Raw genomic sequence first — 26,382 nt, forward strand, 5'->3', positions numbered from 1 at the left:
TGAAATCTTGTTTAAAAAATATAAGCATATATTTGAACATACATATGGCCTCCACATTCAATCTAACACTGATGAAGTTTATTTGGAGGTTTGAGAAGTGTCTTTCAAATGTGCTTGGCAATTTCTTGAAACACTTGCCAACATCTGCCGGTTTTATACAAAGACTGGATCTAATCCAATATGTGTTAGCCCATGTAAACATATACATATGTAGCTGGAAATGAGATAATACTAAAATTTGTCGAATGAGTTTCCAGATTGTTTGAGACATCAATTACATTCTAATGAATTTAAACTGAGGAACCTTGCATGGCCAAGCCCTTAGGACTCTCCATGGGGACCCAAAGCTCAGGGTGTTATATATATATATATACATAGATAATATTTATGCAGTGTGCATATTCCATCTGTTCTTACATAAAATAGTCATTCTTATGTTTGATCTTTGTGATGTCAGGCCTCACCAGATGCTGTGAGACTTTTCTCAGTTGCGGTTTCTGTATTTGGACCACGCAAGATAATCCAAGAACTTATCTGCAATAAGGCACTTTCTTTTGGCCATCTCTCTCATGATGGGGGAGAAAAATTGGGCCAAGAGGATTTTTTGCAAGTATTCAAGGAATTATTTACTCCTTGGTGTTTGCTTGGACATGATTCCTCTATCAGTGCTCAACTAGATCTCTTGCTTGCGTTATTTGAAGATGAATCTTTTGCTGAGCAGTGGTGTATAGTTATCACATATGCAACAAAGCTAGAATGTTGTGGAGCTAAGCCTGGGTCTCTAGATTCTAACCAAATAGCAGTTTTGGCAATTCTCATGGAAAAAGCAAGAGAGAAACTTAAGAAGCGAAAGGTGGGAGTGGATTTCAATCATCACCAAGGCTGCCAGCCAGACCACTGGCATCACGAGCTTCTTGATTTAGCTGCAATATCTGTTGCCTGTTCTCTTCCTCCCTATGGAACTTCTGATTCTCGGTTTATCCGGTATGTGAACGTAAATTTTGATGCAACATATATGGATCATCTATAACTTATCTCTCTTGATGACAAACTGTTAAACTATTCAATTTGGTATTTTTTTTTTCAGAGAATTAACCCTGGATTACTATCCTAATGAATCAGATATCAGGGATGTAATACAGGCTATCTTCATTTAGATTGAAACTAATAGTGAATAAAATCAAACCTTATGGTTGCTCTTAGAAATTAAGAAATGGGAATTGTTTCTTTCCTTCCATAAGGTTCTCTTTCTAAATAATTTTGTTGGGTTGAATGTTTAAACCAGTAATCATAAAATTGATAAATACTTGCCTTAAAAAAATGTTTGCACCAAGATTTATATATGAAAAATGAAGGTGGAAAAAGACCATATATGAAAGTATTGGAAATGAGCCCCGGCAATGGGCGTAGAACTTCCATTTATTGCCCTTGGTCCTTACTCAAATTAAGTGTGAATTTTTGGATCTAAGGGTTCAATTCTTCTTATCCATATTCTGAGCTTTTGGTCTTATGTGTCAGGGCTGTCCTTGGTGGCTCAGTTGAAGATGATCAGGCTTCTTTTCTATCCAGAGATGCAATGATCCTGATTTTTGAGGATGTCCTCAAAAAGTTACTGACTTTTATAATGACCTCCTCTTTTATATGGGTTAAGGATGCGGGTTCTTTATTAGCTCCTACGGCAGTAGATTCCATGACAGAGCTGGAATCTTCTGTTAACATGCTGGAGGCAACTCAGTTTGCTCTTGAAATACTTGATGGTAGCTTCTTTTGCTTACAGACATTTTGTGAGGGAAGTGAGGTAGTTCCATGTCTTTCAGCTGCATTATTTATTATTGGTTGGGAGTGTAATATGGCAAGAGCATTGGATAATGCATTTGATGATCAATCAATGGAAATAACAAAGGCAAGGATGAATTTTGGTGAAGCTTTACTTTCTTTGCGTGGTAAGATAAACAATACATTCTGGCAAAGTCTCAGCATACCCAATCAGAAAAAGTTGGGAAGTATTTTGATTCTGACTATCAGGTCTGCCATTTTCAAGGAAGATAAAGTAAATGCTAATGAGATCACATCTTTGTGCTTTCTGTGGATGGCTGAAGTTCTTGAATGTCTCTGTCAGGACCAATATCAAGAGCAGAATTTCTTGGACCTTTTTCTAGCTAATAGTGATGTGTGGCCTTTGTGGATCATGCCAGATTCTGGCTGTGCAAAAAGATCAGCCTCCTTGAAAATTAAAGAAATTTCTATTAAGACTAATGTGAGTATCATTTTTGGAATTTTTTTACTTGCTTGTATGATAAAATTAGAAGAGTGATGCATTGATTTTGTTGTTGTTGTTTTACTTGTTTATTTCCTCAAAATCCTCTGTCAAAATCTTTTCTTTTCATTCTTGTCCCTCTGGATTGAGACAAACATGCTTTGACTAGTGCTCTCAAAAGTGTTGAATATTTTCCTTTCTATATTGTTAATAAGCAAACATTTGGCTTGGTCATTGTTATAGTGTTGGTAGTTGTGTCAACTTTTACCTTCTCTCATCCCTCAATACATATGCACTCTGCAGTTCCTCTAATTTGTTACATTTCTCTTGAAACTTTTCTTTTTATGATTGGATTAATTTTCTTATTTGTTTAGCAGAAAATCTTCATGTGGAAAATGTAATATTAGAATCCATTTCAAAGGGTCCTGTCATTACTAACCAGTATTCACCTACCCACTAGACTAGTATTAATTATCTGAATCTATTGAACATTTCTCCTCAGGCGTAAGATGTGATGATGAACTCTAGAAAGGACTTAACTATACTAGGATTTAAATGAAGTGTTAAGTTAGATTTCAGATTCTGTTGATATTTCCTTTCTTTTTAGTGATTAATCTTTTAGTCTTTTCCTATAACGATATTATATTTGCATTGAGGATGTTTGAATTTTGAATTTTGAATTTCAGAAGTCTTAGTGCATTAGAATAAAAAACACGAGTTGTTTAGAATGGTAGATAGCCTTTCTTTTGTACTTGTTTCCACGATGAAGATGGGTTAGGGTTAAAGAGACAGGATGGCTCAGAAGATATGCTCAAAGACTGGATAGGTACTGAAGAATTTCTGAATTCCTTTATTGATTCTTTAGGTACGCACCATACACATATATATACACAACTGACTGAATAAGAAAAAATCAATCTAACTTGATTCTCTCCTAAAATTAGGAAACTGAATCATCCTAAATGATCTCTCCTTCTTTATTCCTAAAATACTTTCCTAAATTAAAAAACTCTAACTTTGAATGCCAAATTTCAACACTCCCCCTCAAGCTGGAGAATATATATCATATAATCCCAGCTTGCAAGTTAAGTCTTCAAAGTTAGGCCTAGGTAAAGCTTTGGTGAGGATGTCTGCGGTTTGGTGCTTGGTAGGAACATAGTTCAATCTAACCGTCTCACTAGTCACCTTCTCTGTGATGAAGTGTCTGTCAATCTCAACGTGCTTGGTCCTGTCATGACGCACGGGGTTCTTTGCTATGCTTATAGCTGCCTGATTATCACACATCATCAGAATTGGAGATGAACTCGTTTGCCCCAGTTCACTAAGAACCCTTTTTATCCAAATCCCTTCACAGATTCCCTGTGCAAGAGCTCTGTACTCAGCTTCTGCACTACTTCTGGCTACAACTGATTGCTTCTTACTCCTCCAGGTAACAAGATTTCCCCAGACAAAAGAACAATATCCAGAAGTAGACCGCCTGTCAATGATGTTTCCTGCCCAATCCGCATCTGAGTATACTTCAGTGTCACGGTTCTCTGTCTTTCTGAAGAATAGACCTTTCCCTGGTGTCAGTTTTAAATATCTAAGAATCCTGTAGACTGCTTCCATGTGTTCCTCAGTGGGGCTGTGCATGAATTGACTTACAGCACTCACTGCAAAGCCAATATCTGGCCGAGTGTGTGAGAGATAAATCAAGCGCCCGACGAGCCGCTGATATCTCCCCCTATCTACCGGTGTACTTTCTTTCTCGATACCAAGTTTCTTCTGACTATCCATAGGAGTATCAATTGGTTTGCATCCAAGCATACCGGTCTCCTTAAGAAGATCGAGTATGTATTTTCTTTGAGAGACTACAATTCCCTTCCTTGATCTAGCCACTTCCATACCAAGGAAATATTTCAAATTTCCAAGGTCTTTAACTTCAAACTCCTCTGACAAATACTTCTTCAAATTCTGTAATTCCTCCATATCATTCCCAGATAGAATAATATCATCAACATAGACTATCAATATGGCCATTTTCCCGGCATGAGACTTCTTGACAAATAGAGTATGATCAGCCTGACCTTGTTTGTAGCCCAGCTTCAGGACTGCTTTTGTGAATCTATCAAACCAGGCTCGGGGAGATTGTTTAAGGCCGTACAAGGATTTTTGGAGTTTGCAAACCTGATTCTTTGCCATACTTCCTTCGAAACCAGGTGGTATTTCCATGTAGACTTCCTCTTCTAGGTCACCATTTAGAAACGCATTTTTTATGTCCAGTTGTTGCAAGCACCAATCTTGATTGACAGCCAATGAGAGAAGAATCCTGATAGTGTTCAGTTTTGCAACAGGAGCAAAAGTCTCCTGATAGTCTATCCCATAGGATTGCGTAAACCCTCTAGCTACCAAACGAGCCTTGAATCTCTCGACTGATCCATCTGCTTTGTATTTTATGGTGAAAATCCACTTGCACCCCACGGGCCTCTTCCCAACCGGCAAATCTGTGATAGTCCACGTCCCATTCTTCTCAAGTGCATCAATCTCATCTTGTACTGCCTTCTTCCATTCTGAAATTTTTAATGCCTCTTGTATTGTGTTGGGAACCTGAGTATCATCAAGAGAAGTAGCAAATGCTCTGTAAGATGGTGATAGCCCTTCATATGTAACATAATTCCCAATTGGGTGATCTGTACATCTCCTAACACCCTTCCTCAATGCAATCGGCAGAGTAGAATCATCAATGCTGGGAATTAACACCTCTCCAGCCCTATCCTCACCTATGTTCTCTTCAGGAAGACTTGAATTGGAGTCAATATATTGGCCACATGTTGACTGTGGTCCGTGCTCTAATTCCTGTCTTTTCCTCCTCCTGATGTAAACTTGTAAGTTCTCATTAGCAAGTTGTGGGGCTATAGGTTGAATAGGCATGGGAGACTGGATGGTCACAGGAGATGGCTGGACTGATGACGGTATGGGTGTAGACAACTCAGTGGGCGCGAATTGAAGAGGATTTGGTGACTCTGAGTGAAAAGAAGGTACACCCTCAAGAAGAGACTCCCAAACTTGATGTTCATTCATGCTCTCCCCCTGAACATGAGATTTGGGATAGAAGAAGACATGTTCAAAGAAAGAGACGTCCATGGTGGTGTAAAATCTTTTGTTGGTTGGAGAATAGCATTTGTACCCTTTTTGGGTTGAAGAATACCCTAGGAAAATGCACTTATTCGCTCGAGGAGCAAATTTGCTACGATTTTGAGGATACACATGAACGAATGCCGTGCAACCAAATACTTTGAGTGGTAAATCAGAAGAGGCTGCACGGGTGTGAGGAAATTGTTTTAAGAAAAGTTGACGTGGGGATTGAAAGGTAAGCACTCTGGATGGCATACGGTTAATCAAATAAGTAGCTGTAAGAATAGCTTCCCCCCAGAAATAGTTTGGAACATTAGAGGAAAACATAAGGCACCGGGCAACCTCCAAGAGATGTCTATTCTTGCGTTCAGCCACCCCATTTTGTTGTGGGGTGTCAACGCAAGAACTTATGTGGATAATGCCGTGATTTTGAAGATAAGTACTGAGACTACTAGTAAAGTATTCCTTTGCATTATCTGACTTGAGGACTTGAATTTTGGAATTGAATTGATTTTGAACCATAAGATGGAAGGTTTGAAAAATGTGCCCGACCTCTGACTTTTCTTTCATAAGGAAAACCCATGTTACCCGTGTATGATCATCAACGAATGTCACAAACCATCGAGTGCCAGAAATATTTTTTATCCGGGAGGGACCCCACACATCACTATGTACTAGAGAGAAAACAGTCGAAGGTTTGTATGGGATTTGAGGATAGACTGTTCGAGTATGCTTTGCAAACTGACAAATTTCACAGTGATAAGATGCTGGATTTTTATTGATAAATAATTTGGGAAACAATTTTGCAAGGTAAACAAAGCTAGGATGACCAAGGCGATAGTGTAACATTATAATCTCACTATCTTTATTGACCTTAGAATTTGTCACAGAATTGAAAGACTCTAACATACTCTGAGACTGTACGCAACTTGCTTGAGAGACTTGGTTTGAGAATTGGCCACATGAGAGGAGGTAGAGCCCGGAACACAGTTCAGCACTGCCAATCATCTTCCCCGATTTCAAGTCCTGAAAAACACACAAGTTTGGATAAAATTTAGTAACACATTGGAGATCACGGGCCAATTTGCTAATGGACAAAAGATTACAATCCAAGTTTGGAACATGGAGAACAGAGTCAAGATATAAGTCTTTAGTAAGTTTTATAGAACCTGTCCCGGCAATTTTTGACTTTGAACCATCAGCAATATGGACGGATGAATGACCATTACTTGGCTTGTAATTTTGAAGAATGGTAGCATCTCCTGTCATGTGATCAGAAGCACCTGTGTCCACTATCCACGACTTCATTCCTCCTCGATTAGCAGTGAAGGCTACTCCGGTAGTACTGCCACTGCCAACTTGGCTTAATAGTTTCTGTAGCATCTCCATCTGCTCTTTGTTGAATGGACTCGGCTCGGGAACAGAGGTGCTCTCAGAGTTGGCAGCCACGTGTGCTCTGCCATCTCTGTCAGACCGTGGCTTTGGTTTCCAATCAGCCGGTTTGCCATGAAGCTTCCAGCAAGTCTCCTTATAATGGCCTGGTTTCTTACAATAATCACACCAAGGCCTATCCCGTTTCTGACGATCTCCACCACTACTATTAAATGACCGAGTCGCAAGGGCAGAGGCATCCAATGTTGGGGCAGGTTGCTCTTTGGATCCCATCATCACTTTCTTTCTACTTTCTTCACGCCTAACCTCTGAAAAAGCCTCCCTGAGACTTGGCAGGGGTTTAATGCCCATGATTCGGCCTCTAACATCATCCAATTCCCTGTTTAGTCCTAGGAAAAACTTGAACAGTCTCTTTTGTTCCACAATTTTCCTGTATGTTGCTGCATCATCAGGACATTTCCATGAGTGAGTCTCGAATAAGTCAAGGTGCTGCCAATACCTTGTGAGTGTGTTGTAATACTGAGTAACTGTCTGCTCTCCTTGGCGGAAGTCATGTAGGGCTGATTCAACCTGAAAAAGTTCTGAAATATTTTCAGAACTTGAGTAAGTTTCTTTGGCTGCATCCCATATGTCCTTTGCAGTCCTAAACAACAAGAAATTTTCACCTATGTCATTATTCATGGAATTGATAAGCCATGACATGATCATGTTGTTTTCAATCTTCCACTTCCTGAAACCCGGTTCTGTAGTTTCTGGCATGACTGCTTCTCCAGTGAGGTACTCATCCTTTCCTTTACCGCAAATGAACAGCAACACAGATTGTGACCACTGTAAGTAGTTATGGCCATTTAATTTGTGTCCTGTGATGAGAATAGGAGAGGAATCACTACCACCAAGGTTTGGAATTTCAGATCTGCCTCCTAATTCTGGTGACGCGACGCTGGATACTTGTGATGATGCCATTCCGTATTTCGTCATGGACCGGAAAGGTAGAAGAACACTTCCCAAGGCACGTGCAGGGATTGGAGTTGAGGAAAAATAGTCGGAGGACGTCGGAAAAGCTGATCGGAGGGCTCGCGGAGGCAAAAAGACCCCAAAAGAGGCACGTGCAGGGCTTGGATGGCAGAAACAGGTACGTAGGGTGGCTGGTCGGCGTCAGGCGAGCTTGGAGTAGGAAGCGCGTCGCCGGAAAGTGGCTCACGCGCCCTCACGCGCCGGCGCGTGAGATGCAGTCGCCGGCCGGAAAAATGCGCGTGGGCGGCGCGTGGATGGGTTTCTGGCTCCGGTGTTTTTGGAAAAGTTGTAGATCTCCTCCAGACGCTCCTTGCGGTGTGAAAAAAACCGTCGCCGGAAAAGTTCGCCGGCGGTGAATGTTTTTCTGACGACGATTCGACCGACCGGAAAGCGTTTTCTCCCTTGGCTCTGAGAACAGGGACTGATGACCGGAATGAGAGATGGTCGGATTGAGAGATGGCCAGAGAGATTTGGCCGGAATGAATGATGGCCTGAATACGAGGTGGCCAGAAGGGATTAGGGTTTCAGAAAACTGGCTCTGATACCATGAAGAATTTCTGAATTCCTTTATTGATTCTTTAGGTACGCACCATACACATATATATACACAACTGACTGAATAAGAAAAAATCAATCTAACTTGATTCTCTCCTAAAATTAGGAAACTGAATCATCCTAAATGATCTCTCCTTCTTTATTCCTAAAATACTTTCCTAAATTAAAAAACCCTAACTTTGAATGCCAAATTTCAACAGGTACCAAAAGTCAAGTTATTAGGTTGGGTTCATTAAGGCTTCTGGTTTTGTGCATAGTTTTCTGTGCAAAACTGTCACTTTAGTTGATATAGTTTAATGCTGAAAAAATTGGGGCAGGGAATTCCCTGATCGATGCGAGAACTGTATGAACTAGGTTAGCTAAATAATCCACACAATTTCTACCCTTATAGAGAGAGTAATGGGGCCATCACTGTCAAGGGGACTTCCTATTTCATAGTATAGGAATTTGTTGATGTCCCAGCTCACTCCAGATAACTACTCCCTGATCAGCATAGTATTTGTATTTGCTTAGGAGGGAATGCAAACTCAATGTGTTGTATTGGACAACCAATTTTTCTAACAGCCTAAGCTTGAAGAATATGTATATCATGCACTCTTAACAACCTCGCTCACGTGTAGCCTCCTTTGGGCTTAGGCATGGGCTTAGTATTTGTATTTGCTTAGGAGGGAATGCAAAACTCAATGTGTTGCATTGGACAACCAATTTTTCTAGCAGCTTAAGCTTCAAGAATATGTATGTCATGTACTTTAACATCCTTGCTCGTGTGTAGCCTCCTTTGGGCTAACAAATTGAAGAAATAAACATGCGGTGAGGTTTCAACACATGACCTCTTGTCAGATGAGGCTCCAATACCATATTGGATAACCAATTTTTCCACAATTTATATCATGCACTCTAACATGTTGCATGGATTCCATGTGAGGACATAGTTGATATTTTTTTTCCACAAATTCATGATTTGAATTAGTAATAATTGCATATGCAGTATTTCATATAATCATATTTATTGGACAGAGTATCATGCACTCTAACATGTTGTGTGGGTATTAGTCCATGTGAGGACTTAGTTGATTTTTTATTTTTATTTTTTCACAAATTCATGGTTTGAATTAATAATAATTGTATATGCAGTTTTTCATATAATCATATTTAATAGAGAGAATCATGAATTGCATGTACTTACTGAGTGCAGACATCTGGGAGTCACAAGTCTGTTGCTATAATTGAGAAGCTGATCTCTGCCCTTGGCATTGATAGAGTTGTTGCTGGTTATGTTTCAAAGACTCCAAATTCAACCGAGGAAGCATCAAAAGAACTGGCTACCTCTCATTTTTATTCTCGAGCCTGGCTTGCTGCTGAAATATTATGCACATGGAAATGGCAAGGAGGCAGTGCTTTAGGTTCTTTCTTACCTTTACTATGCTCATATGCAAAGAGTGGAAATTGTTCTCCAAAGGAAGGCTTGTTGGATTCCATTGTCAACATTTTACTTGATGGTGCTCTTGTTTATGGTGCAAGTGGTGAATTGAGATTTTTCAATGTTTGGTCCGCATCAGATGATGAGGTGGAAAGCATTGAGGAGCCCTTCTTGAGAGCTCTAGTATCATTCCTTATTGCTCTGTTCACAGAAAATATATGGGGAAAGGACCAAGCTGTGATGCTTTTTGGGCTGTTAGCAAATAAACTTTTTATTGGTGAATCAGTGAACGCAGAATGTTTGAGGATTTTTCCTCTAATTTTAAGTGTTCTCATTCGACCATTATACACCATAGAGTCTGATGAATTGCATAGAGATGCTGTACCCACTTCTTTTGAGGAAAATCAGATATGTGATACTATCAAGGATTGGGTCCAAAGAACTCTATCGTTTCCACCCTTAACTGCATGGGAAACAGGACAAGGTAAATGAATGTTTTCTTCAAATCGACAAACACAATCTATTCTTCCAGGTATGATGGGTACATATTAGTGGAAGATCTGATGGATCTACCACTGACTGAAGCACTGATGTAATTGTAGGTCACCACTACCAATAGCAAATCCCCGCCCTAGAACTTGTAATCATTTCTATAATCCATGTGTCTGTCTTTGGATCCAGTTGTTGCAGTTGCAGTTGCTTTTAAGTGCTTCTCTTAAGAGATTTCTATGAAGAAGGGTTCCTATTTGATATTAAAAAATATACATGTTTAAAATTCTGAAACCTCTTCCTGTAAATATCTCTCTCCTCTTAACTTCACTTAAATGGCACTTTTAGGCCTTAAATCTTTTCTACTTTGAAGTGCCTTTTTGTGTAAACAAAATGCGCTGCTAAATTATTTTACAGTTGGAAAGAGCTTTTAGGCTGTCAAAGGGTTAGACCCACTGATTTACATAGTAGACAGTAGAGAAATAATTAAAGAACTTGATCATTTGTGCTTATTATAATCTTCCAACTATGGTGCTTTTGGTTATGGGGCATGATGTTCTTAGTTGGGAGTAGCAGCAACAAGTGGCAATGCCTAAGACTCTGATCTTGTCCCACTTGCATTGAGGGGCATTCATGGTTGTATTTGACATAGGACATATGAAAGTCCAATATCCTACATCCTCTGATTACTAACATTGATTGGGCTTTATATGTGGGGCTATCTCTATCCCCCAATTAGCTTATTCTTTTGGGATCGGGACTGCTGTTCTCTTTATTGGAATATTGTATATCCCCTTTTAATGATACCATCTTATTTCTTCTGTAGATATGGAAGAATGGCTTCAGTTGGTTCTATCTTGTTATCCTTTACGTGCACTGGGAGGATCAAAAGCATTGATTCTTGAGAGAGACATCGACCCTGTAGAGAGATCTCTTCTACTTGATTTATTTCGAAAGCAAAGACATGCTGGTAAATCAGCTGCAGCCAGCCAGCTGCCAATGGTGCAGATATTGCTATCGAAGTTAATGGCAGTTTCAGTTGGGTATTGCTGGAAAGAATTCAATGAAGAAGATTGGGAGTTTGTCTTGTTTCACTTGAGACGGTGGATTGAATCGGCAGTTGTAATGATGGAGGAAGTAGCTGAAAATGTAAATGATGTCATCATTAATAGATCTAGTTCTGATGACAAGGAAGTTATTCTTAAGGAGCTTGAGCATGCTGTTTTGCTTTTGGACTCTCCTCGTATAAATATTGCTAGGAATGCCCTTTTTGCATTTTCTCTTTTCTCTGGGCTTACTGAACTCCAAAATGCAGAAGATGCAGATAATTCAAACCCCTTGAGGAGAGAAAGATGGGATCTTGTAAAAGACCGAATTGTAGAAGGTATTCTTCGCCTATTCTTTTCCACTGGTGTCACTGAGGCCATTGCTAGTTCTTATACTGAGGCTTCATCTGTTATAGCATCAACCCGGCTTGATCATCCTCACTTTTGGGAGTTAATTGCTTTGAGCATTGTTAACTCCTCACTACATGCTAGAGATAGAGCAGTGAGATCAATTGAGCTTTGGGGGCTAAGCAAAGGACCAATTAGCTCCTTGTATGCCATCCTCTTTTCTTCCAAACCAGTTCCTTCTTTGCAGTTTGCTGCTTATTTTATTCTTGCAACTGAACCTGTTTCAAACTCTGCCATCATTAGCAAGGGCACAAGATATTTGGTTGGAAATACTACTGATACTTGTGATATTGATTCATCATCTGAAGAAGGTATCCAATTGAGGGAGGACATATCTTGCATCATTGAAAGGTTACCATATGAGATTCTGGAAGTGGACTTGGTTGCACAACAGCGGGTATAGATATGCTTTGCCCAATATGAAACTCTTTTCTTCTCTTTGTCAATTCTCAACCCTACTTATCTCTACATTTTGACCTCATATAGTTTCTTTCTTGTTAGAGTTTAAAGATTGCAAAATACTGATGTCTACTTGAAATTTGTAGGTATATGTATTCCTTGCTTGGTCTCTGTTGCTATCACATCTGTTGTCTTCACCACCATCATCACCTACCAGGGAGAGACTGATTCAACATATACAAGAGTCTGCTAATTCAACAATATTAGATTGCATTTTCCAACATATACCTTTGGAACTAAGCTCGGCATATAGCTTGAAGAAGAAAGATATAGAGATTCCTGCTGAGTTATCAGAGGCTGCCACTGCCGCAACCCGAGCCATCTCAACAGGCTCATTGTTGTTTTATGTGGAATCACTTTGGCCAGTTGGACCTGTGAAAATGGCTTCACTTGCAGGTGCACTATTCGGTTTGATGCTTCGTGTTCTTCCTGCATATGTACGACAGTGGTTTAGTGATTTACGTGACCGTTCTGCATCATCTCTAATTGAGTATTTTACAAAAGCATGGTGCAGCCCTCCGCTAATTGCAGATGAGCTATCTCAGGTATGTGAGTCTAGCACATTTTTTTTCTAAGGAATAAATACTTTTATGCTATGGATGGCTCGAGTGTTTAAATTTAAATTTAAAATTCACCCTCTTAAGCACTTGTGTAAACTTACTCTGGACAAATAGGTGGGACTTATTTTAGGAATCATAGAAAGGAACTTAATTAGTCCTTTTTATTACCTGATGATATAGTGTGATTGGTTACCCAGTCTGTAGAAGGGACTTGGTTTCAAGGCAATTATCAAGGGGTATTACTTTACAGTCTTTTTTAGCCACACCTCAATTGCCTATTCCAAATCCTTTCTTGTTGAAGCCATCTTCTGGATTGCAGTCTGACTTTATCCTGTTTTATTAACTTACTATAACATTGCTTCTCTTACAGATCAAGAAAGCTAGTTTTGCTGATGAGAATTTTTCAGTGAGTGTAAGTAAGTCAGCCAATGAGGTTGTTGCTACCTATACAAAGGATGAGACAGGAATGGATTTAGTTATTCGTCTTCCCCCATCTTACCCATTGCGGTCCGTGGATGTTGATTGCACAAGGAGCCTTGGCATTAGTGAAGTGAAGCAGAGGAAATGGTTAATGTCTATGACGTCATTTGTCCGTAATCAGGTAATTGCTATGTATTTTAGTTTGCTTTTTCCTTTTTTTCTCCATGATGTTTCTTTGTACTAACATAAGGTTCAGGACACAAATATCCTCATGCTATGCATGAGACATGAGTAAATCATGGAGATATAGACACAGCAGCAATAGAAGTTTTACTAGTTTGGGTCCTACACAATTAGTATTGCCCATTGCAAAGCACAATTTTTATGAGAAAAAAATGGCAATGTATTAGAATCTTGTGTTTTAATTAAAACCTTGTGTTCTCTGTTTGAGCTAGTGTCTGTAGCATATGCTTGTTTGATGAAGTTTTGTTTTGTACTTAATTTTTTATTTTTCTCGTGCATGCTTCCCGAAAGGCAAAGCATGATCTGTTGGCTTCAAACAATTGTACTACAAAGACTGTAAGTGATTAAACTTTATGATGCACAGAATGGAGCACTGGCTGAAGCTATACGGATATGGAAGAACAATTTTGACAAGGAATTTGAAGGTGTTGAGGAGTGCCCCATCTGTTACAGTGTGATCCATACTGTGAATCATAGCCTTCCACGCCTTGCTTGCAAGACCTGCAAACACAAGTTCCATTCAGCCTGCCTGTACAAGTGGTTCTCCACTTCTCACAAATCAACTTGCCCATTGTGCCAGTCTCCATTCTAATCTAAACTGTTCAAACAATGATGCTTCAATAGGTTATAACATTTCTTTTGTGGGAAAGAATACAGATCGATTCAGTTAAATGAGTCACGGTATAAATTTATAGCACAAAATTGTAAGGGCTCTCTCTTTTTCCGACTATTTTGTGATTGTATATTTTGGCCTCTCTCTAACTATTCCATGATTATATATTTTGTTCTAACAGTGGTCGGATTTAAACCTTCCTCGGGTGTACATGAATGCTGTTGAATGATCAGCCATATGAAAACAGGTAATTTCCTTTGGTTTAATGTTTTATGTTTGGGTGATGTGATTCGATTCTGTTTCTAAAGAAGTCAAATATATTTCATATCTTCATCTCAGTTTTCACAAAGTGATAACTTGTATTCACTCTAGGCAATTCTAGAAAAATTACACTTACAGGGTGGATAGTTTATGGGAAGGTTCTGAAAATGGTGGTTTGACATCAATTTTGGTCCTGGTTAAAATCAAAATGACATCTTGAAGTTATTTTGACTTAAGGGGATTTGCCAGTAAACTGAGATCTTTATTAGACAGGCTTCAAGTTGATAATCTTTAAATGGTCTGAAGTTTTTAATAAGATTTCCGAAATTTTAGTAACATATCAGTTAGAGAACCTAACTTGGCAGCCCTCTTTCTGCCTTAGAACTGTATTTTAATTTTATTTCTGTATTCTCATTCCAACTGCCCTTTTAATTTAATTAGTAATCCAGATTACTGGTTCCCACCCTTATGCTCTGCTCTTTTTTCCTTTCTGTGCCATGAGATGAGATCTGTGGACTCTTACTCATTAGGCAGTTCGTACCTTCTTAGCTTAGCAGCTTTCTGACTACTTGTTGGTTTCTTTTTCCTGAACCCCCCATGCACACAAACTAGTATAAACAGAATGAAGCCGATGAGTGAGTTTCGAGTGGTTGCTTGATTCATTTAGCAGTAGATGGACTTACTGGTTAATTAGTGCTGATAGAGTTTTGGTTTTGCAGGCACACTGAATCGGCCCTTTGATGATATCTACTGGTATATGTGACATTAATTTTAAGCTTAATGAGTTAATGAAGTAGGAGTTTGTGAAGAAGATATGCCTGCACCTACAATTTTTGCATACAGAGCATGTCCGGACAACGTTGATGAAGCCCCATGAATGAAGGGCCATTAGTGAGTTGGAAATGCAGAGTTGAGGGATGTTGTCTTTGATTCTGAATATATTATTGTTTAATGTTCAGGATTAGCATATGGGCAATATGTACAGAAATGAAATTTCCATAGAATGTTAGTTGGAAGAAACGAGGATACTAAAAAATAATAATAAATAATGAAACTGAGAAGAAACGATTGATGGGGTTTATGATTGGTATTATAATTCCGTGATACTCTTTTCCATAATTGGAATTTTATGTTAGGTTGGCGAACCCCATGGAGGTAGCGTGGAGTCGTAGAAATTGGGGTCTCCCCGATGCGGTAGTTAGGGATGGGCTGGGACATGGAACAGTGGACCTAGAGATTTTGTTTGGGCCTCAACGGCATAGTAGTGGGCTTGGTATCTTTTTTATTTGTTTAAACCTTGGATGGGAAATAAGCATTGGGCCCAGTGCCATCATTTTGAGCGATGAAATTAGTGTAGCTTGTGGGACTATGATTGGGGTTCTGGCTGTAGATTTAATTATTGGGCCGTTGTACTTGGACTGGGGAACTGTGGTTTGTATAATGGGCTTGGTACCTTTTTGTACGATGGGCTAGTAAGCATTCTTTGGGCCTACGTAATTGGGAATTGGGCTAGGATTTTGAGCAATGAACCTTGTAATTGGGCCTTTTGGTGTTCAGCATTGGGCCCTGATCATTGAGTATTGGGGCAATACCCTATCTTCAGCATTTCGGGCCGTTTTGATTGGGTTTTGGGCCTTTATATTTGGTTATGGGGCCTGATATTTTTAATTGGGCTGCTATACTTGTGCTTTAGGCTTGGACATGGGTCATGTGTATTGGGCCTCAACGATCTTCGTAATGGGCCGGTACCTTTTTTGTTGTGTTTGAATGGAGGATAACCTGGTAACCATTCTTTGGGCCTTGGTTTTAGGCCTACATAAGTGGGTATTGGGCTTTGGAGGAATGAGCTAGTAAGCATTCTTCGGGCATTAGTTTTGGGCCTACATAAGTGGGTATTGGGCTTTGGAGGAATGAGCTAGTAAGCATTCTTCGGGCATTAGTTTTGGGCCTACATAAGTGGGTATTGGGCTTTGGAGGATGAGCTAGTAAGCATTCTTCGGGCCTTAATTTTGGGCCTACATAAGTGGGAATAGGGCCTGGATTTTGACTAATAAAGCTCCTGGTGTGCCTCGTGGCATTCAGTAATGGGCCCAAACCTTGGAAATTGAGCCTGATACCCTACGGTTGGGCTTTAAACTCTAGTAGTTCTAGGGCCAGATCATTGGCCTTTATTCTGCATTGGGCTCATGAAATGAGCCTCTAAATTTGGGCCTGGGGGGGGTTAAGTTTGCGCTTTTGCTAACTCAGAATCGAGCCCAGGCCCTCGGATTATTGGACCTACAGCATTCATCCTGGGCTTGGTCCTTGTATCTTTCCATAGGGTCGCATTCATTGGGAGTCTAGGCTGGGTCCTGCGGCCTGTGCTCTAGAACTTGTTCCCGAGCCCTGTGACTTCACCTTGAGCAATATTGCTAACTTAAGTGCATCCCAAACTTGGTACAGGCGTAAAAAATAAATAAGCATCATGCACCCTCACATAAGACTTCATCTTGAGCAATATTGCTAACTTAAATGCATCCCAAACCGGGTACAGGCATCAAAAATAAATAAGCATCATGCACCCTCACATACAGCAGAAATTAATACAGATATCAGAATATAAACCAACCTGATTTTATAAGTTTGAACCGAAAAAAATAAGGTTCAAAATTTCCTGTATTTCACATTGAATATGAAAATTGACCTACATATGGTACACCATCTCAGAACAATACTTCCAAGGAGAAGGAAAGATGCTCCACAACTGGAACTGAGTAAGAGAATAAATGAAATCTGGGTGCTAACGTCAATGACCTGATCATCAAGTACTCGATCAATAGAAGCTTCACCACATTTGTTTCTATCCTTGGGAAAGCAAAATTAAGTTAGGATATATTATTGCTTTTAAACCACATTGATTTTGATTTATGATTATCAAAATCAGAAGCCACGAGTCCCCAAAAAAAAAATAATAATAAAAAAAAAAATCAACCCTGCTTGTGGCTTAATCATTGTAAGATACGTCAAAGAACATTAACTTGTGTGGGTCACCGCATCAGAGGAGCTAACCATCTCATCTCTGCTCCATTTCCATTGGATAGGTAGTATAGCTTCTTCCAATTCTCATCTGAGAATATTTCACGGCGTACTAGTCTTTGCCTGCATAATGGTACAAAAGCCAATAATATAAGACATGGTTGCATGGAAAAATTTCATCTTCATCACAAGTTCAGAGAAAAATATAATTTCCTTTAAAAAGAAAAAGGATAGTAATAATAATAATAATAACAATATTATTAACAACCAAGAGAAAGGTAAAAAATAGATCTATAATTGTATGATTATCTGTAATCAGCACCCAATGTATGATGCAATGATGAAATGCTTGATTTTCTCATCCAGACGTCAGATTGAGAAGTTGCATGAATGACATTGCCTATTCCCATCCCTGCTCCTCGTGCAAACCTTTAAAGCTAGCTTAGGAACAAAGTAATCGCAAATATAAGCTTAAAACTCAGCAAAACATTTTAACTTTTTGTTTTTGCCTTTCCTAATCCCTAAAACACAAACTGTTATATACCTTTGTGTGCCTTTTGTTAGATCCACTTGTTCCAAGTGATTATAGCAATTTTATCCGTGGTGTGGTTGAAGACTTTTTTAATTGGTTTGTAATTTTTGTACATCATTTCAAGCCAGGGAATAAAGTTACCTCACGCAATGCCCTATGCTTGTTTTGATGCATGTGGGAACAGCATAATCAAAGGAACTTTTCATGAGGAAAAGTTGTCAGATCAAAGATTAGAGGAGATCTTCATTAAATCCCTGAAGGAGTGGTCTTGTGCTTTGTTAGATTTTTTGGATAGCCCTAATTGTCGAAAGTTAAGTTTTCATGGTCTCGTGTAGATGCATTTTTTTCTTTGCTTGGTGCCTTTTGTATACCACCTTTGTATATAGGGTGCAACCCCTTTTCGTTGATTCATACATTCTCTGTTTGCCTATATATATATATATATATACTCCCTAATCATTCAAATCCCTAGGACATGTATTTCTATTACTATGAAATTCATAAATGAAGTAATTAACGGCGGGGTTATCATTATCCCTTTTGTATTGATGAATCGTGTATGTGTTCCTAAGAAAAGAAAAGGAATTTGTCCATTTTACAGGGTCTCAAAAGGGCATCAGGTGTTCAACAGGCAGTCTCATGATCAGGCATGAGTGTCCGGAAGTTGCCACTGTATACTAACTTGATTTAGAAACTAAAATATCCAAATTGCATAATCATAGCCAGTAGGTCAATCAAAACCAAAATGAACCAGAAATGTGAACAGGCCCAGATGACACTGTCATATAATGTAAAAGGTTGACTAACACCTTATATTATCATAAACTATCATAAACACAGAAGACCTGGAGCAGATAAATATTGTAGACATACCGAAGGTAATAATGGCTAACAGTTGCAGCTTCCTCCAAACTGTAGCGAGGAAAATCAATACGAGCATATTTGGGAACATCTGGCAACTCCTGGCGTAGTTTCCCTACTGCTGTTGAATGAGAAAATGCACCCACCATCATGTCATTGTGCATCATAGACCTGAATGCATTCACCTGTAAAGATATATAAGAACTTACTATTGCATAATGCCATCTATTCACATCTAGAGAAATAAAACCATAAATAAGATGAAATAGAAATAGTTACTACCAAGCTACTAAAACATCTGAAAGAGGAGTATTATCCCATATAAGACAAGATCTGACAAGTAAATTCAACCTATTACATTCAGGAAGAAATAGAATGTATGAAAGGACGCTAAAGGGCGATGAAATCCTGAGAATCATTTCTCTTCTTCAGGATAAACACACAATCAACTTGATGTCTGACTTTCCTTGGCATCAAGAAATATGCCCAACATCCTAAAATACTAAATTTGCTACACAATGTAAGGGTAAATGCATGGAGGTATCAACACCATCTGGAAGTGTTAAAATAACCATAGAACCAAAAATTAGAAAACTAATACATATTAGCTTTACAAACATTAATGTTTGTCATAAATAAAAAGAACAAAGAATTATAATATGTATTAAAATTGAGAGATGCAGAGAAACCCCAAAAAAGATATAATACAATCTGTATGCAAGAAATGTGTAACAAGCATAGAGTGAAAAGAAGGAAACTTGCAAATAATTTGAGTTTTTCTTCTTCCCTTCGAGTAGTTCCCCATCCAGAAGCTACTTTACCACGTTAATGTGATACAATATACAACATAAATGATGTGAGAGTGTGATATATACAACATACATCACGTGAGAGTATGATATACACAACATATATCATGTAAGAGTTTTTCCTTTTTTTTTTTTTTTTGATAGGTAATCATCTCTAGTGAATTAAAAGTGCCCACCAAAAGGGCGCACAAAAGTATACACAGTGTATACAAGGCATCAAAGGCCAAAAAAGCGGAGGGAAACACAAGAAACAACTCCCTCGCCTTACTTATAGCTCAACCAAACAATAAAATCAAACAATGATAAGGAGCTATCTCTTATGTGCATTGTAACCCATTCTAGGAACACATACATAAAAGATCGTTTAATTGCTCAATCCATCTATAATGTGAGAGAATGATAGAAACATGAAAGAATACATCTCACATGACATGCAGTTGTGAACCTTTTCTTTCTTTTTAAATAGAAATTGAAGAAACATTGCATTTCTTTTTAGGGAAAAATACATCTTGTGTGTTTATTCACCTGTAAAGATGGATGCCTAGTGCTTCCTTATTCTGTTGACCATTTTTACATAATCAAGTCTATCATGGAAAAAACATAACACATAATTGCAGAATGTAGTAGTCACTATATTACAAATACAACTACAAAATTGAACTTTTTTAGGGTCTTCAAAAAGTTTAAATTTCTTTTAATTAACTCATCAGAATATTACATTATATCTGCAATTGGATTAAAATTCAAATAAATTCTGATTTTTTCCTTTTTTGCATTACCAGAAATAATTATTACATATTAGTATTTGAATTGTTGACTACATGGATTTATCCATTGATAGCAAAGTTTACAAACTCTGAAGCCGAGGCTAGAACTTAGGACTTGAAACTTAAATGATATAGTGATGCTGCTAATGCATATGCGTATTACACAATTTATACTTTCAAAAGTATAGGATCATACATAAATATAATTACACCATATTTAGAATTTTTTAAGAATAATTCTATCTCCATGCAATGATACCAGTATATGTATAGATATAATTTTCAGTTCCTTTTTACATTACAGGGATATTTACAGCAAGTATTTGAATAGTTGAAGACACTTAAAAACTTCTCCATTGATGGTGATTTTACAAACTCAGAACCTAAGCCATGAGCTTAAAACTTGAAACTTAAATGATATACTGATGCTGTAATGCATGCATATATTTTATAGTTTGAGGTTTGAATATATAAAATTGCACAGATATAACTGAATGATACTTTCTGGAGTGGGAAGTTGGAAAAGACCATTATTTTATGCAATTTTGAATTTCATTTATCCTTACAACTTGCTGCAATTTTTTATAGGCACCTTATAACTCACTGCAATGAAATGTTCCATTTTACTATTAAGATTCAAACTTTGATTCCATGATTAATGTGATGTAGGGACTTAAAATTTATCAAAATAACCATGAGTTGTTATATATTCTCATTCACTGGATGCTTTTTGCATCACTTTTTTAGACTCTTCAATTTGTTAAAAAATAATAAGTACATAATATAATACACTATGAGAATACAAAAATCAATACATGCAGGCCCTCAACTAAACTCAACCAACTGTTAATCCAAGCTACTTGAGATCAATACATTAATCCTAATTCAGTATTTCAGAAATCAATATGTAAATATGGTACTTATCAAAAAAAAAATGTAAATATGGTAAAATTTGACAATTAGATTACATTTCTCATAAAAATAATCATGCAGATGAGGATATTGAAAAGGGTGATATGTTAAAACATCCTAATCCTTGGTTGCCATTTTCAACTTGATAATTCATGGTTTTCAAATGATATTTTGAATTTTGACTATAGAGTTTCTCATTATAAAAATCCCTTAAAATCTTTCTAATTATCTTGCTTGATAATTCACAAAAATTTTCCTTAAAATTTTTTCTCAACTTTGAAAATTCAGAAAATCATTGCCAGGCACTGGATTTTGCCAAAAGCATAACTAGCTTAGTAGCTTTCCCTATGCCAATACTATGAACAAAATTTAAATTTGCATAGAAATACACAGTATCCAATATTTGTATGAACAGAAATGAGTCACCACAATGCACATGTTCAGAAAGTTGTACATTACATGAAAAAGTTCCTTTGGCAGGGTATATATATCTAAAAGGGGCAAAACTTTCTGAATTCTTGAGTGATTGAGACTCCTAATTGACTTTAATTACCAAACATTTTAGAACAGAATTGCCAATTACAGTGTTGAGGACACAAAATCCATAGCATTTTATATATAAAAATAGCATCTGAATTCCATTACCTATAAACCCACATCCACAAGAGAGAGAGAAAGGAGGCAGTAGGAATGGAATTAGCAAGCGTACTAATTTTGATGGAAAAAAAAAGATACTGGACAAACTTCTATAAAATAAATAAGTTGCTTAAACCATCTGTAGAATGCAGAAAAAATCATAACTAACCGTTGCAAGTTCTTTAGCATGTATTGGTCGGCAAGAACGAACAGTTACTGCCTCTTCATACTCAGTAAATGTAAACCAGCTATTATACTGGAGAAAAGGAAAAGCACAGACAAATAAAACAAGTCAACTACAAACTATAGAGATGCATAATAAAGCTCTCGAAAACAAAATTATCCAAAGAGCTGAAGATATAATAACAGGATGTGATGTAGAAATATGTCTCACTTGATCAACTGCAATAAGCACTGGGATATCTTTTACAAGTGATAACTCTTTTCTCAAACGAACAACTACTCCAACAGCAGCATGTGTGTGACTCATTCCTGTCTGAACCAAGTCATATAGTGTTGAACCTTCCGGCATTGCCATTGAATCAACCCCTTTCATCCATCCAACACCAGCACCCTCACCCAATGGAATAGGATCAGATATTTGGCATGTTAATTGTTTTAAGTGGGATTCATTCCGTTTCAGAAAATCCTGGAGAAAACTAGCCCCATAAGAAAAAGGATAAAAGAAAAAGACCTATAAAATATAAGTTTAATGCATCTAAACACCATGCACAGAAGCAGGCGAATCATAGAAACTCCTCTTATTTTTCAAAAGCCCTTACTGAGTAGGGGGAGAAAGACATCACATCCCAAACAGGGCCCAACCCATATCTTTAGTCAATATTAGTAACCAATATTACATGGACAACTCAAAGCATTAGAAAGTACCCATGTCATACATGGCATGGCAAGGGCTTGGTTTAGAATATGTGCCCAATATGCCTATTGGTAGAATAGATAACAAACATGTGCTTTCAACAAAACAACAAAGAAAAACTTCCTATTTTAAGTTACTTTCAACTCTCATAATCCATTTCTTTTTTGCATAAATATGAATGAAGTGCCCACATTCTACATTGGATCCTGGCTGTACACTTCACATTCCCAAGGTATAGAACAAGAAAACAAAAATTAGGCTATTTAGATGTGTCCCTTTTTCCTGGATCTTGGAATAAATGAATTTAATACCTATTATGAGAGGATGAGTCATCAAGATATATAATCCAAGAACTGCTTTAGTTTGCTATAACTAGTTCTTTTAACCACTTTATTCACTTAAACAGAAAATAAATTGCAAGTCGGAACCAACTGCCCAATGAACCACTTTGATAAAATAGGAGCTCTTGGCACACAACTAATCACCACCTCAAAACTCATAATCTTGCTGCCTATTAGGGAAAATAAAATAGAAAAGGCCTCATAGCTTTCAGGAAAGTAAGGAGTCCCATTATCAACTCCATTAAAGTTGATGTCTGAGCATAGTTGATTTTTTTTTTTCTTTTTCTTCTTTTTTGCAACATACTTAGTGTGGGCAAAGATCTAAAATAATGATTTCATGCAACCATATATAGGAGAAAAGTGAGAGAAGAAAACAAAACAAAAAAAAAAACTATCTATAAGCTGAAGACCAGGGTTTATAGCTGGATCAGAAGAGTTGCTATTTCATTCTTCAACAACAAATTTCAACATCAGATCATTGTTCAGTGAAGATAAGTGAAAGAGCGAATCCCATCAGAAAAAGCAAAAAAAAAAAAAGAGGGAAATGAATTCATCTTGTGCATCTATTATTTCTTTTTAACTAAAAAGAAAGATATAGAGATTAGCAATACCCTGCTTGCTAAAAAAATGCTAATAATTCCATCATATCAAAGTCATTCGTCACATTTAGCTAAGAGGTTATTCTTGCCTGGAGAATATTAGCAGCTTGAACAGGAGTATCCCAAAATCCTGTCTGTGGGTTCTTATAAAAAAATCCCCCATGGGTCCAATCTCGACCTCTGGGAACATAAAAAACAAGCCAACCTTCATCACGAGCCCAGTGAACAAGCATCGCAAGAGCAATACTCTTCCCACTACTAACAGGACCATCCAAAATTATCTGCTTTAGAACTTTTGGACCTGCAAAGATTACCATCATAAACTGCACCTTCTGAGTGTCACCTATTGCAATTCTCGCAAGCTCATGCCAATCACATAAGCACATATCTCTCCTTATGCATTTTTTGTGCTTATTTTAGGAGTTTATGAGAATAAAAGGAAATGAACATGAAAAATTTTCAATTGTCTGTGTCAATCTGTGATGGATGATAAATGAAAAATGAGAAAATGTTACATGAAGATAAGCTTAAAGTCACAACCATCCAAGTTAAGATATTTTCAGTTTATCATGAACCAAACTGCAACATAGAATTTCATTTTCTTTTCTATGATCATCTTCAAAACCAAATGAAAGCTAAATGAAAATTTATGAGAACGCTATAATCATTGTAACCATTTGGTTAAGATAAGAGATTTCACTTTCTGATAAAACAGCAGCAAATGCAGTATTCCAATAACACCTCATTTTCCTTCTCTTAATTTTCTCAGTAACATTCAGAGTCCTAAACAAAAGATTAAGAAAATGCTATATGAATAACTATTTGGTCTGAGTTAAGAGGTTTTCACCTTCTCATTAAATAAAGCGCACGAAATGCAAGATTCAAAACAACATCTTATTTTCTTTTCTTTATTTTCTCACTAACCAAACGGAACCTAAATTCAAAATTAGGTCAGAGTTAAATTAAAAACGAAACCACACCTTTGCCATCAGAAGACCGCAATGGTGGATCAACAATGCGCCTGAAATTATCACGAAGATCCAAAAAACTCCGACGAACCAACAACGCACTTCGCCTCGACTCTTCAAACTCCTTCACCATCCCCGCCGTCAATCCCTCCGGCAACACAGCATTCAAACCCTCAGTACTGCACATCACCATCCAATAAATCACAAAACCAACCTTACCACACATAAAGGCACACACAAATTCATAGAAAAATACCTGAACTTCATGTAAGTGCAGGTGTCCTTTCTGGAGAGTTGAGAAATGGTAGTGGCGGAGGTGAATAGGGCACGGCCGTTGGGACCGACATCGAGGGAGGGATCTTTGTCATCCTCAGCGAGACGGCGATCTCGAGCCTCTTCGTCGAGGAGGTCGGAGAGGCCATCGTCGGCGGCAGCGGCGGAGGCTTCCTCGGATTTGGCGTCGGGCTTGGATTTTGTCTTTTTGGCCTTGACGAGAGAGGATTTGGTGTTCTTGGAAGAGTAGTTTGAAGAAGAAAGCTTCGAAGAAGCGAAAACCGCAGGGATTGAACGATCCGGTGCTGTTCTTGAGGCAGCAGTGGCTGCTCTGAGGATCGCCCGCAACATTTCTTGGAGGCCGCCAAGGGCTTCGATGCTGAAGGAGCAGTATCGTGTCCGAGTGTGGTGTAAGAGTTGAGAAGATGGCGGAAGTGGTATTTTAAGATTATTTGAGGGTATTATGGTCCTTAGACTTCGAGACTTTGTCAGTCAAGCCCAGTTCGAACAAAAGAAAAAAAGAAGGGTCTGGGCCTTTTTTATTGGGCTTAAATCATCTTTTCAAGGGTAATGTCCCGTTTGGATTGGCCTCTAACAAACCCAAAGCCTGTTTTTCTTTTTTAACATGGCAAATGTTAAAAAAACAACAAAGCCGTCAAAAAAAAGAAACACAATAGAACCATTGGAAATAGTTGAATCGTAACCACTTACTTCAATTTTCATTTATCCCCTACTAGTATTTATATAAAACTATATCGGATCCTTAATTGAAATATAACTTATAATCATATTTTCATTATCTAAACAAAACTAGAAAGTTTTGGAAATCACTTCAAAGTTTGAATAGATTTTCAAATTTCATATTTGATTTTTAATTCAAGTTCAAAGATTCTTTGAGTTTAAATCAAAAGATTTGATGATTCTTCAATATCAATGGAAGATCAAAGGTTTTTCCATTTGAAAGTCTGAAGTTGTAGAGTTAATCAAACTTCAAACACTTTCAATCAATGAATAGGCATCCAAATCTTCGTATAAGCATTGTTTTATTTTATCTCCTTAAGTACAGTGAAATGATTTCTCTTATCTATAGATATAGACTTAGGTTAGCTAAACCACTTAAAATTTTCATATGTATATTATTTTATCTTTATATTCTTGTATTAATATATTTGCATTGAAGCTTAATTTGTCACAACAAGTAATGTAAATTGAAAGTAAAATCAATTATTATATCATTAAAATGTAATACAATAGGCATTTTTTATCATCCGTGATAACCGTAATTTTTCCTATACATTTGTTATATATCGATAGGTGGAAACTATAGTATCCGAATGGTGCATGTAGGGAACTATGCCACATAAGGAGAGCATGACACAAGAAAATTGTGATGTAGAGTGTGGATTTGGTTCAAATATGTTTTTTGCATCTTCAAAATATGAAATTTTGACTTAATGAGATTTGATTCAAAGTATAAATTATTAGAAAGTAATTAAAAATATTTTTATAAATATTTTAGGTCATAAGAAAAATATATGAGA

At 37.6% G+C, this 26,382-nt stretch overlaps 2 protein-coding genes across 3 annotated transcripts in view; one reads left to right on the forward strand and one right to left on the reverse strand.

Moving 5' to 3' along the window:
- Nucleotides 1-15,332, forward strand: part of LOC117915634 (E3 ubiquitin-protein ligase listerin) — a 35,164-nt gene extending 19,832 nt beyond the window's left edge. For both annotated transcript variants that reach the window (XM_034831247.1, XM_034831248.1), the window contains 9 exons: nt 458-984; nt 1,519-2,257; nt 9,528-10,236; nt 11,068-12,092; nt 12,241-12,699; nt 13,085-13,315; nt 13,742-14,081; nt 14,172-14,237; nt 14,971-15,332. In XM_034831247.1, the coding sequence (XP_034687138.1) occupies nt 458-984; nt 1,519-2,257; nt 9,528-10,236; nt 11,068-12,092; nt 12,241-12,699; nt 13,085-13,315; nt 13,742-13,969 (3,918 nt within the window). In that variant the 3' untranslated portion in view covers nt 13,970-14,081; nt 14,172-14,237; nt 14,971-15,332. The remainder of the gene's footprint in view (nt 1-457; nt 985-1,518; nt 2,258-9,527; nt 10,237-11,067; nt 12,093-12,240; nt 12,700-13,084; nt 13,316-13,741; nt 14,082-14,171; nt 14,238-14,970) is intronic.
- Nucleotides 15,333-16,842: 1,510 nt separating this feature from the next.
- On the reverse strand, nt 16,843-25,257 carry LOC117916666 (28S ribosomal protein S29, mitochondrial). The gene is made up of 7 exons (XM_034832804.1): nt 24,825-25,257; nt 24,581-24,747; nt 23,690-23,901; nt 22,178-22,432; nt 21,953-22,039; nt 18,672-18,844; nt 16,843-17,389 (listed from the first exon to the last, which is right to left on the reverse strand). The coding sequence occupies exons 1-7, from the start codon at nt 25,190-25,192 to the stop codon at nt 17,278-17,280; spliced, it is 1,374 nt and encodes a 457-aa protein (XP_034688695.1). The 5' UTR covers nt 25,193-25,257; the 3' UTR covers nt 16,843-17,277.
- Nucleotides 25,258-26,382: the final 1,125 nt, after the last annotated feature.

Source organism: Vitis riparia, chromosome 6 (assembly GCF_004353265.1).
Source record: "Vitis riparia cultivar Riparia Gloire de Montpellier isolate 1030 chromosome 6, EGFV_Vit.rip_1.0, whole genome shotgun sequence".
In the NCBI taxonomy this organism is placed as follows: domain Eukaryota; kingdom Viridiplantae; phylum Streptophyta; class Magnoliopsida; order Vitales; family Vitaceae; genus Vitis; species Vitis riparia.

What these genes read in the sequence shown, in the direction of transcription:
- LOC117916666 (XM_034832804.1), bottom strand. Translation starts at nt 25,192, where the DNA reads ATGTTGCGGGCGATCCTCAGAGCAGCCACTGCTGCCTCAAGAACAGCA. An exon ending in AAGCTGCTAATATTCTCCAG is followed by an intron (nt 22,433 to 23,689) that starts GCAAGAATAACC and finishes AGTTTTCTCCAG; the next exon opens with GATTTTCTGAAACGGAATGA. An exon ending in ATGCTAAAGAACTTGCAACG is followed by an intron (nt 18,845 to 21,952) that starts GTTAGTTATGAT and finishes ATATCTTTACAG; the next exon opens with GTGAATGCATTCAGGTCTAT.